The sequence below is a fragment of the Takifugu rubripes genome, chromosome 3, assembly GCF_901000725.2.
Source record: "Takifugu rubripes chromosome 3, fTakRub1.2, whole genome shotgun sequence".
Classification (NCBI taxonomy): Eukaryota; Metazoa; Chordata; class Actinopteri; order Tetraodontiformes; family Tetraodontidae; genus Takifugu; species Takifugu rubripes.
The window spans coordinates 9,499,192-9,510,319 of NC_042287.1; the positions used below are offsets into that span (position 1 = coordinate 9,499,192).

Here is an 11,128-nt window from a genome sequence, read left to right on the forward strand (position 1 = left end):
CAGCGGAGGGAGGAGAACAACAGCAAAACGATCAGGAAAGCCAGTCTTAGCTGCTCATACTGAGGCTCTCAGCCCCTCGGGGGAACCCTCAACCTGACTTCACCACGCTGCTTCAAAGTGTATAGAGGCTGGGGCTAACCCACACAACTGTGCGCCTACAGGACTGCACTGGCTGCTGCAATCTTCAGTAAATCAGTAATGTTTGTTCCAAGCTGACCTGATTTGAGGTTTGAATGAGGCCTAATTGGCGCGCCTTGACTCTGCAACTGAGGGAATGTCAGACCTATCAATATGTAATGGTGCCCTACATATTCACGCATTAGTGCTTTACATCTGGAAGCTGCACGTTTCTTCTCAATTAGGGTTTCAATGTTTGAGAGCTGTATTAATTTTAAAAAAAGGATTTGGGAGTTTTGACCGCCGAGGTGAATCAAGCCGAGCTAAAACACATTTGATACTAAGATTAGCGTAGACAGACGAAGGCTAAGCAGACATTCAGCTGTCAGCTCAAGGGGGAATATTTTATTACAGCTCATTTTTGTGTCTTAATGGGCAAAAATAGTAAAATAAGACAGTGTCTTAAGGAGAAGAGCTGGAATCTTTGGCCCTTACAACATTGCTGGTTCATCAAATTTAATCAAGGCATTGCACAGTGATCCAGCATGCATAAACTTGAATGCCCGCACACACACACACACACACACACACACACACACACACACACACACACACGCGCACACACACACACACACACAAAGCACTTCGCTCCTCACAGGACAGGCTTTTAGTGCTCAGTCTCATGCAGTATTTAATTGACCCCACACAGGAAGCCTAGCGGTCCCAAATGCACTCCTTCCCCCCCTCCTACCAACCGAAGGAAAAAGAAAACACACACACACACACACACGAATGCCTGCAAGTATGCCCACAGCTTTCCAACGGTATTCCTCCATCACACAGAGGCCTCAATGTCATTTTTTTTGCTTTAATGCAGCTCGGAACTTCCGTAGAAATGTCAGAGCTCTGCATTAGTTTGTTCACAAAAGCCAACTGAAATTTAGCGAAGCCCACTTTGACTCCATCAACTCCATTTCTCAAACTTGGAGCCCAGATTCCACCCGCTGAGTCGACTTCTCCAGCCTTAATGCGGTCGGTTTGATCAAAAACACCTGTCACGGGTTATCCCAGAAAAACAAATACAGATCTCTGCTCAGGCTCGTAGATGCTACAGATATGCAGTGGAGATCAGATAGCAGGGTACTCACTCGGTTGGAGGTGGGAGAGAACACTCCCTGTCTCTCTCGCTCGCTCTCGGTTACTCAGTCATGATGTGCTCGCTCTCTCTCCTCGGCTACACTGAAGTGCTTGTAAGCAGACTGTTCCCTACACCCCCCTCTTCTCCTGTTCTCCACCATTCTCTGTACACAACCCTCAGCTACGTCAGTGAGGCTCGCTTTAGTCTGCATAACATCCTTCCCCACCCTCTTTCCTGTGCTCCTCTCCTCCCTTCATCTCTACCTCTTCCATCCAATGGGAGCATCGCGACTGCATGTTCATTCAGGACTGTATAAAAATATCACTGTGGATGCGGGAAGGAGTTTTTGTCCTTCTGGAACAGTCAGATTAACAGACACGTAACGTCGACTCACAACCTTCCATAAACTACAGTCACTATTTTATGTGCCTAAAGCTATTTAACTAATATGCTGCAGAGCATAAACAGGAAATCTGTCCATCCTTTTGACTAGTCTACAGTATGGGGGGGTTCATTGAGTCACAGTCAGAACCAGGAATACACCCTGAGCAGGAGTACACCAAGTCCTGACCAGTGTCAGGAGGTGGGGACCCCCACACGATGACACACCCTTGCCCCGGTACCTGGTATTTACATACACTTTTTCTCAAAATGTTGCTATCATTTGTAACATTTGAATTTAAATGAAGTTCCAATGTGTACGTGGTGATGTTATAAAGGTCTATTAATACTGTAAATTCTTTAAATTCAATATTGTGTCACTTTTTGCAAAGCAGCGGGATCCTCTTAAATGCTGCTGACAACAGAGATGGAATTTTATATCAGATAATACTGGCAGGCTGCATTTTAAGGCTCTGCATTTTAGCTGCAGCTGAATGGACTAGAAGTGAACAGCAGTAAGGAAGAAAACTCTGTGGCGCATAACTGATTCACAGCGGATTTTACGTCAGGATCCTGAAGTAGTGTTGGCGAGGAGCCCTGGGAGCCATGTAAGTTGTCTCTGTCGGACATGTGGAAGTGTCCCCAGTGTAACTCCCAGTGTGCTCCACTGATGACATGACTGGATGTACTCTGACACCTGCTCACCGGCTGGGAGGACGTGTTATGGATATAAAAACGTGGACATTGGCAGGATGCCTTCTGCTGCTGCTTTAATTTTCAGGAAACAAGCAAGAATCTCACAATAAACTTAAAAAAAAAATGGAGGGGTGGGGGCGGGGTGGTATCGGTTTCCTTCAGGATGTGCACATTTATGAGGGAAAATATGACAACAAAGAGGAAATCAAAAATCAAGGCCATCCAAGATGACTGTAATGGAGGCTGATGGGACAAAGTCTAGCAAAATTCAGATGCATAATTCATAAGGGATAGGCTGCTGAAACAGTGAAGCACCGGAGAACAAGGGAGAGAAGAGAGAAAGAAAGAGGAAGGAGACATTTTCTTTATTCTACATGAGCAGAGCATTTAAATAAAACATGAGTGAACAGAGGTTTGAAAGTTAAACTCCACAGTGCAAAATAAAGGAGAGACAGCAGCCCTCCGAGCTGCCCCGCGTGCTGCTGCTGCTGCTGGTGCATTATGGATGAGGGGCTATTTTAAGGGTCTGGGGATGCTTCCTTTGATTTTTGAGGAGAGCGAGATGGCAGCGGGGCCCAGATATGCGCTCGCACTTTGTGTTCCAAAACAGACCGGATCACTGCTGAAAGTTTCAGCGCCCCAGCGTGCAGGAGGAGCCCCCGCTGACTGACCACCAAACACACACTCAAGCGAATAATAGAGTCAAGGTAGCAGCACAGCCAGAATTAGCTTTATTAACTTTTCAGACACCTTTAGTCCCGTCCTTATGTTCATCTGATAGAGCTGCAGATGGATGCCCCAAAGGAGTCCTGCATGAGATCTACTGTTGAGAGACATTATGTTATTTAGTGTACTAAGTTGTGATATATAATTGTCAGTCATAGTTTTATGGGCTCAGAATTAACACTGCCATCAACCTTTAGAGTCAGGTCGCGCCCATGTTGAGCCCGTCCTTTTTTTTTTTTAAAAGTTACCTTCATGATTAAGCAGAAGAAGTCTGTTTTTTGTTAATCTCTAATAAATACCCCAGGTGGGTAAAAGATTATTTTGTCTTTATTTATTTAGGATTTATTTTTTGGGTTCAGCGCAGGTAAAGCTGCAAAACCCACATACATACATACATACATCCATCCATCCATCCATCCATCCATCCATCCATCCATCCATCCATCCATCCATCTATCTATCTATCTATCTATCTATCTATCTATCTATCTATCTATCTATCTATCTATCTATCTATCTATCTATCTATCTAATTCTATCTATAATTTGATGTATCCCTACTGAAGCTCATTCACTTATATAATAGTTTGCTGTCGTTGCTGCACTTAAACACTGATGCAGCTTCGCTCTGCGGTGGGCAAAGATAATGGCGATGTTGGCTTTTACAAATGGTGACATTACAGCTGTCATTAAACGGCAGTAATTCACTCTCACCTGTGCACGCGCCTGAGGTTTGTAGAGATGTCGTCCAGATTAGAAAAGTCAACTTATTGCTTATTGAGGTATATGTTTAATTGCAAAAACGCTGCAAGCGCTGGTGTTGGGTGGTGCTGTCATCTGTTGCTCCAGTTGAGCAATAAAACGCATTCGCAGTTGGATTAATCAGCGTTTTCTCACTGATGGATGACGAAACTTCCACACTCCGAAGTGAAAGACTCCCAGTGAGGTTCTAAACGTCCCAGCGAAGCCCCGCTCTCTTCCGCCTCATCATATCTGAAGGTGCGTTGATGCACAGTGCATGCAGCATAATCACTCAAAGGGAGGATGAAACCGACAATGACCCACCTCGTTGAGGAGAAACACGCTTGAATTGGTCAGGGACATCCGCAGTGAACGGGGGTCTCGGTCAGCACAGCCCAACTTGGGTGAAGAGCCACAGTTTCCAGTTTGGACTGAACCAGAACGCCCGCGTCTTCGGTCCAAACATTCCCACAACACGACAGGATCGAGGCGGCTCAGCGCGCAGCTGCGGCGACATCTGCGCTGCAAACTCCCCGGTTTGTGGCTCCACGGCGTGAGCCCCGAGTGTACACAAAGGCGCACGGACGCACGGACGGAAAGATTACGCTTTTCCTCAATAAATTATGCACGACCTGCACTTTCACACCGCCTCTGGAGGATTTCTGCGGCTTTTGCTTCTTTTTTTTTTAGTTTCATGATAATTAAATGACCTTACAATTCCTGCAAGTCGCTCTTAGTGTTCGTTCTCTTAAACACACAAGTATTGACGTCATAGTCTAGAAGTGAACAGACTCAGCATGTTTTCAACTTTATTATTACATCCTAAATCCTAAAAGCGACATCCTCTCTGAATATGATCTTACTTTTAAAGGGAAAAGATGCTTTTGCAGACAGGCAGACAGACAGACAGACAGACAGACAAACAGGCAGGTGGGCAGACAGGCAGGCAGGCAGGCAGACAGGGCAGGCAGGCAAGCAGGCAGGCAAGCAAACAGACAGGCAGGCAGCAAGCAAACAGACAGGCAGACAGACAGACAGACAGGCAGGCAGGCAGACAGACAGACAGGCAGGTGGGCAGGCAGACAGGCAGGTGGGCAGGCAGGCAGACAGACAGACAGGCAGGCAGACAGAGAGACAGACAGGCAGGCGGACAGACAGGCAGGCGGACAGACAGGCAGGCAGACAGACAGGCAGGTGGGCAGGCAGGCAGACAGACAGACAGGCAGGCAGGCAGACAGAGAGACAGGCAGGCAGGCAGACAAACAGAGAGACAGGCAGGCAGGCAGACAACAGAGAGACAGCAGGCAGGCAGACAAACAGAGAGACAGGCAGGCAGACAAACAGAGAGACAGGCAGGCAGACAGACAGGCAGGCAGGCAAGCAAACAGACAGGCAGACAGACAGACAGGCAGACAGACAGACAGACAGACAGGCAGGCAGACAGGCAGACAGACAGGCAGGTGGGCAGGCAGGCAGACAAACAGACAGACAGGCAGGAAGGCAGGCAGACAGGCAGGCAGACAGACAGACAGACAGACAGACAGACAGACAGACAGACAGACAGACAGGCAGGCAGGCAGGCAAACAGACAGACAGACAGACAGACAGACAGGCAAGGACAGGATGCAGGTCTTCTCGATTTTCACTGATCCAGCATTTTGGCTCCATGTCATGTAAACTCCTTCCACCAGGTCAAACGATCAATTGTGGTGTAGGCTTATACTGTCAATGTCAAACACACACACACACACACACACACACACACACACACACACACACACAACACACACACACACACCACACACACACAAACACACTAGACCTCAAAGATGATACAAAATCAAGATGATAGGTCACAAGGGAGATTAAAGTAAAAATACATTTTTAGATTAATAAACACGGCAAAATATTAATAAAGGGTCAAACTACATTTTTTCATTATCCTCGGCTACAAAGGTGAATGACTGAGCAAAAGTCTGTCTCTGCTAGAACATAAGTGAGAAATGCTGTTGAACAGTAGCGCCGCCTGCTGGCAAATTGTAAAACCTGTCATTGGAGTTCGAGGAATTCAAAGCTAGACCACATCCAGAGTGTTTACAGTGGATCTTTGACAACTATACATTTACAGAATCCAACCATTGCTTTCTTCCCACTGCATGAAAATGTCCTTTTCTTGGCTGTAGTAAACCCGTCACCCACGGGCTTGTGGCGCAGTAAGACCTTGTTAAATGTTGTCCGTCCAGGGTGTGTGCTTGTTTGAAAGGGTGAAAATCAAACACGTTCTCCTGTGTCAACACCGGCAACACCTTACTGCTTTACAGCTTTCCCGCTCGCTCTCCAGTCACCAAAACTGGCCCCTTTGTCCTCCCTGACAGTTGAAGGAAACGCGCCACTAAATCGATGCTGACGCGCTGTGATTAAAAACGCTCTCCGCTAGGTGGCGCTCTACACGCAACGTAAGAGTGTGATGAGCGCCAAAAGTGCTTGAGCGTTCGTGTTTTTGGTCAGTGTGCACGCTCGTGTGTACGTGTGTGTCACTGTGTTTGTGAGAGAAACAGAGAGAGAGAGAGGGAGAGAGAAAACGTGCGTGCATGCGCGTGTGTAGTGCAGGTCCGGCTGTGGGGAACGAAGGTTGTACAGTTAAACATCGCCGATTTTTCCTCACTTCCCCATAAATCCCTCCGCCCTCTTTCAGGCGGACGGACCGTCAGTCGCGTGTGACGGCGGCTGCGTGCGTGGAGGCTGGACGCGGAGCCACTGCAGCGTTCCAGTTCCACAGTGACCGGACCGGAGATGTCCAGCGGTGAGTACGGCTGCCTCTCGCAGGGGTTCTGCTCTGCGCGGCGCAGGTCGGGCCGACGAGGCTGGAATGCCGTAAGGGGATTCAGCAGGAGAAGGGAGGGAGGGGGGTACGTGTGAGTGTGTGTTGGGGGGGGGGGGGGGGGGGGCAACAGCTGACTTTTACTCCAGTGTGACTGTTATGTGTGTTACTGTGGCCGATTGATAGCTGAGGGAGGAAGCCGGGCTCTTCTGCTCAGTGTGCGGACGCTGACAGTTCACCACACGCGACTTCCAGCGCGCCGCATTTGCGTCGTCTTTGCTGTCGGTCCGCTGATGTGTTTGGGGTTCCAAACATAATGACGTTTTGTCCAGAGGGCGACGGGCCCCGTGTGGGAGCCACAGACCGTCAGACTGCGCGTTTGGAACGCGCATCTGTGCGATATCCCGAGATCCGCGGCCGGGGCTGAAGTTGCACAACGGAATGTTTCATTCCTGATAAGTTGGTGTGAGCCGAGTGCACTTCTGCTTTGCTGCGTGCAGATCCCAGGGTGACTCCGGGCTGTCCTGCCGTGCAGCATTCCCGTGCGTGTTGCTCGGATCGGTTTCATTTGGACACTTCGCCTGTAGGTTACCCGGACGGTGGTGTTACGCAACGCGTTGGGATCCAGGCAGCCTGAAGCCACACGTGCGATCGATTTTCATGTTTATTTCTCTGATATCAGCAGCATCGGGCTTGTGATGTGTTATTGGCAGCTCAGTTAAAAAACAGTCCACACTGAAAGGGAACTCATCCCTATCTAATGGAAGACAGACTATAATAGGCAATATAGGAGTCATACATTCTGTCAGAGGGTGTAGAGAGCATTATATTAGGATGCTTTCACTGCCCCCCCACCTTTTAAAAAAAGGAAGTCTTGACACATTTGTGTTGTCCTTTTGCAGGAACTGATATTTTATGGCTTAAACTGGAGTTTGCTACTAAGACCTTTTAAAAGTGTTAATATCATTATTATTGGGTATGGTGGATCTATTTTCCCAAGATAGAAGACCTTAAATCTGCTTATTAAATCATTCTGAAAAGATGCACACATCACTTACGCCACACAGTCATCTGTCCAGTGTTGTGCTTGATTTTCTTCTTTTTAAATTCTGCGGGCAGAGTTTTGCTTATTGAGTTTGGAGGTTAACAGTGTCCTTGACATGTGCGGCCAGAAGCCAGCTATAGTGAGTCATCAAAGCTAATGGGGAAAGCATGGACAATTTAATCAGGGCTGGAGAGCTCTTGATCTGTGATGGTGCCCACTCAGTAGGCCTTTTGCTGTCAAATGGAGCACACCCCTCTCTGCCCACTCAAGATGTTAGGGCCAGATTGCAGCGATGGAGTGTTGCAGAGGGCCGTAGACCAAGAACAGCCACCATTCTTCTCTAAAAGCCCAGTATGATGAATCAGAATTCCAGCAACCGGCCGAAAGTTTCCTGTATCTAATGTCACGGATACGTTTGCCCAGTTTGTCGAGGAAGGTGATAAATCCGGAGGCCAGATGTTCTGCTGCAGTCTTACGGAGGATGATCCGGAGCCTCGTCGCCATTGCCTCCTAACGTTGTCTTTACTGTGCTTTTACAGGTTCTTTGCAGAGGCTGAGAGAAACACAGACGCACGTCTGATGACTCTGGCCACTCCGAGCTCATGCTGTGTGCCTGCTGGGATAAACTAGCGGCCTGCCAACAAGCTCCGTGTTGCTACTCACAATAAGCCCACACAGGCGAGACATTCCTGTCCATATGCCACGAACGCTCTTCTGTCTGCATTGTTTTAGCGTGAAGGTTTTCCATGTTTGTTGACTGTCCTGTTTCTGTCCCGTTTTCTAGGATGTCGTGGGCCAGAGGCCTCTTTGTGGGCTCGGTCGACGAGCGTAAGCATGCTTGGGGGGGGAGCGCAATGGCAAAAAGAGGAAGGAGAGCTCGTCACTGTGCAACGCGCATTACATGAGTTGCCTGAAGGACCCGGAGGAGCCTAACGTGGCCCTGCAGCGCTGCCACCGCGGGGCCGCCACCGGCGGGGCAAACTTTGGCCTGCGCTGCGGCTGGCAGGGGGACCACTACGGGAAGAGGACGGGCGGCGACGGAGACTTGAGCTCAAAGGCGGTGGAGCTGGGCTTTGAAGACGGCGAGCTGACGGACAGGAAGGAGGAGGAGGCCAGCCGAGGGCAGCCGCAGGACGCTGACGGCGGCGGAGTGCTGGAAGCAATTCATTTGGGTTTTCCAGTCCAAGAAATTTCAGTCGGCCAAGCTGGAGGCGGCTGTACCAGCGCACTTCTTCAGGCTGAACCAGAGTTCTCTGACCATGCTGATGGGGACGCTGGTGCTGGTGTGCGGGGGTCAAGCTGGCCTTTCACTGCGTACCACAGGGACACCTGACGTGGCCTACGTCTCGGTGCTCTCCGTGGCCATGGCGCTCTTCCCTCGCCATGATGGTGGTGTGCAACCGCAACGGCTTCCACCAGGACTACATGTGGATCGTGAGCTACCTGGTGATCGGGGTTCTGATCGTGGTGCAGGTTTTTCGGGGTGCTGATGGTTTTACCCCCCCAGTGCCTCGGCGGGGTATCTGGGGACGGTCTTCTTCATCTACATAATCTACACCCTGCTGCCGGTCAGGATGCGAGCCGCCGTGGCGAGCGGCGCCGTTGCTGTCCGTCATACACGTGGTGACGGCCTGGTACCTCAACCAAGACTTCACCTTCATTTCAAACAGGTATGTGGTCAGTGCGCAGCGCCACATGAAACGCCATTACTGTTAAATGAACCTTGTTTTTGAAAAAACAATCTCTTAGTGAGGGTCATTTTGGAGATATTACGCATAACCCATCACCAAAAGACAAAGTAACCCCTTTAAGTCCAGAAATTGAAGCTTCCTTCTCCCCCACTTCTCCCACCATGTACCCAATTAATTGGACACAAAGTTGTTTACTGTATTCACAAGTGCAGACGGCCTACTTTCCTCCCGTCAATATAGGACAAACATTGTACAGACTCCTCAACCACTTTTCCGTGTCAAAGGTGCCGTGCTAAAAGTAGCTGGTGCTGTAGATCTTGGCAAATGAGATTTTTAATGAGCCTATGTTTTGTGCTCCAGGGCAGCAATTGGCATCTCTGTTGGGGTTTGCAGAGGGTCTTCTGGGTTGAATGAGCCCGTTTAGCTGCGTTGTGGAGGAATATCATGATAATGTAACACGGTGCCATTCAGGCCGCTGTTCCCTGAAACAAGGAGGCTATTGTAGCAAAATGATGCAGGGCGGGATACTCGGGATTGTGCAATGAATTTATGGAAAACAGAATGATTCCATTTGAGGAGAATTCCACTTTTACAGTCGTTATCTTCGGCTGTCAGCATAGTATATTTCATTATTAGGTTGATGCGTCATCATTGATTTTGGTAGCCTGTCCTTTACATTTGCGTGAGTAAAGACAGCTGCCTTCTAATGTTACTGTGGATTAAAAAGCTATTCGGAAATGTAGTAAACAGAGGTAACGTGATAACTGTTAGGGTAGTGATATGTCTTATTTAAATCAGGGCAAAAAGCTGCACGCCATGGCTGAAGCGTGCACGCATGCACAATTTTCTTTAATTTCTGGAATCTAATATACATTTGCTAGGCTAACGCGCTAACTGCAGGAGCGCCGCCTATGTTAATGTATGGATGGCCTTTTCACCTGTGCGAGGATGAAATAATCAAACAAGAAAACCTTTATTCTTGCATGAAGTAGCCATGTTTGACAACACAGCCTGGGACAGGATAGCAAAGATACGGGCTGAATGCTGCAGGGACACGCGGGTTTTCATCTACCTGTTATCGCCATGAAGCAACCAGACAAAAGTGGAGCCACTCTGAATAAGACAATATTGACATAACTCCAGTGAGGTAGCGAGCTTGTGTGCTAAGTGCTCATGGCCCAGACTAGACAGTGTGGCTGCTGGCAGATTGGTCTATTCGCTCTGTGTTCTCTAGCTAGTTGGCTAGATTGTCCCTCTGATGTTGGACTGCTGCCCTGCCCGGGGGCTTGGACCCCCAGCACAGTACTGTATGTTCCACTTCCCTGAACAATCAATGATGGGACACAAAGTGTGGACAAAGTTATAGATATAGGAAAATGCTTCCATTTGCACCTGTTTTTTGTAAATATGATGGAGTTTTGTTTGGAGGTGCCCTCAAAATAGAACCGTTAGTCATTCTTCTTGTTCCTACTGTCCATTCCTATCTTCTATTCTTGGTGTGAGCAGCTAGCAGTTGAACACAGAAAGAGTCCATTCAGTCCGTCACACCCTCTGTGTCATATGTGCACGCTCACAAAAGCTTTGTGACTCCTGGCGTCAAATGGCCTGACTCCCTGATCTGGGAACTATGCTTTCTTCTTCTGGGACATCCGCTAGCACTCTGTGTCCGAGCCTGGCCGTTCCTTTATTTGTATTTTCCCTGTGGAGAAGCTCATGCGCAACCAGGGCTGAGAAGACGTGAGCCCGATGACGATGGGGACAAAAGGGGTCTT

At 48.7% G+C, this 11,128-nt stretch overlaps 1 protein-coding gene and 1 pseudogene across 1 annotated transcript in view; one reads left to right on the plus strand and one right to left on the minus strand.

Annotated features, from left to right (window-relative positions):
* Window positions 1–4,369, minus strand: part of LOC115249151 (voltage-dependent L-type calcium channel subunit beta-4-like) — a 15,895-nt gene extending 11,526 nt beyond the window's left edge. Inside the window, exon 1 of the mRNA XM_029833720.1 lies at window positions 4,124–4,369. Within this exon, the coding sequence (XP_029689580.1) occupies window positions 4,124–4,162 (39 nt within the window). The 5' untranslated portion in view covers window positions 4,163–4,369. The remainder of the gene's footprint in view (window positions 1–4,123) is intronic.
* A 4,197-nt stretch (window positions 4,370–8,566) lies between these two features.
* On the plus strand, window positions 8,567–9,381 carry LOC115249100 (adenylate cyclase type 6-like; annotated as a pseudogene).
* The last annotated feature ends 1,747 nt before the right edge of the window (window positions 9,382–11,128 follow it).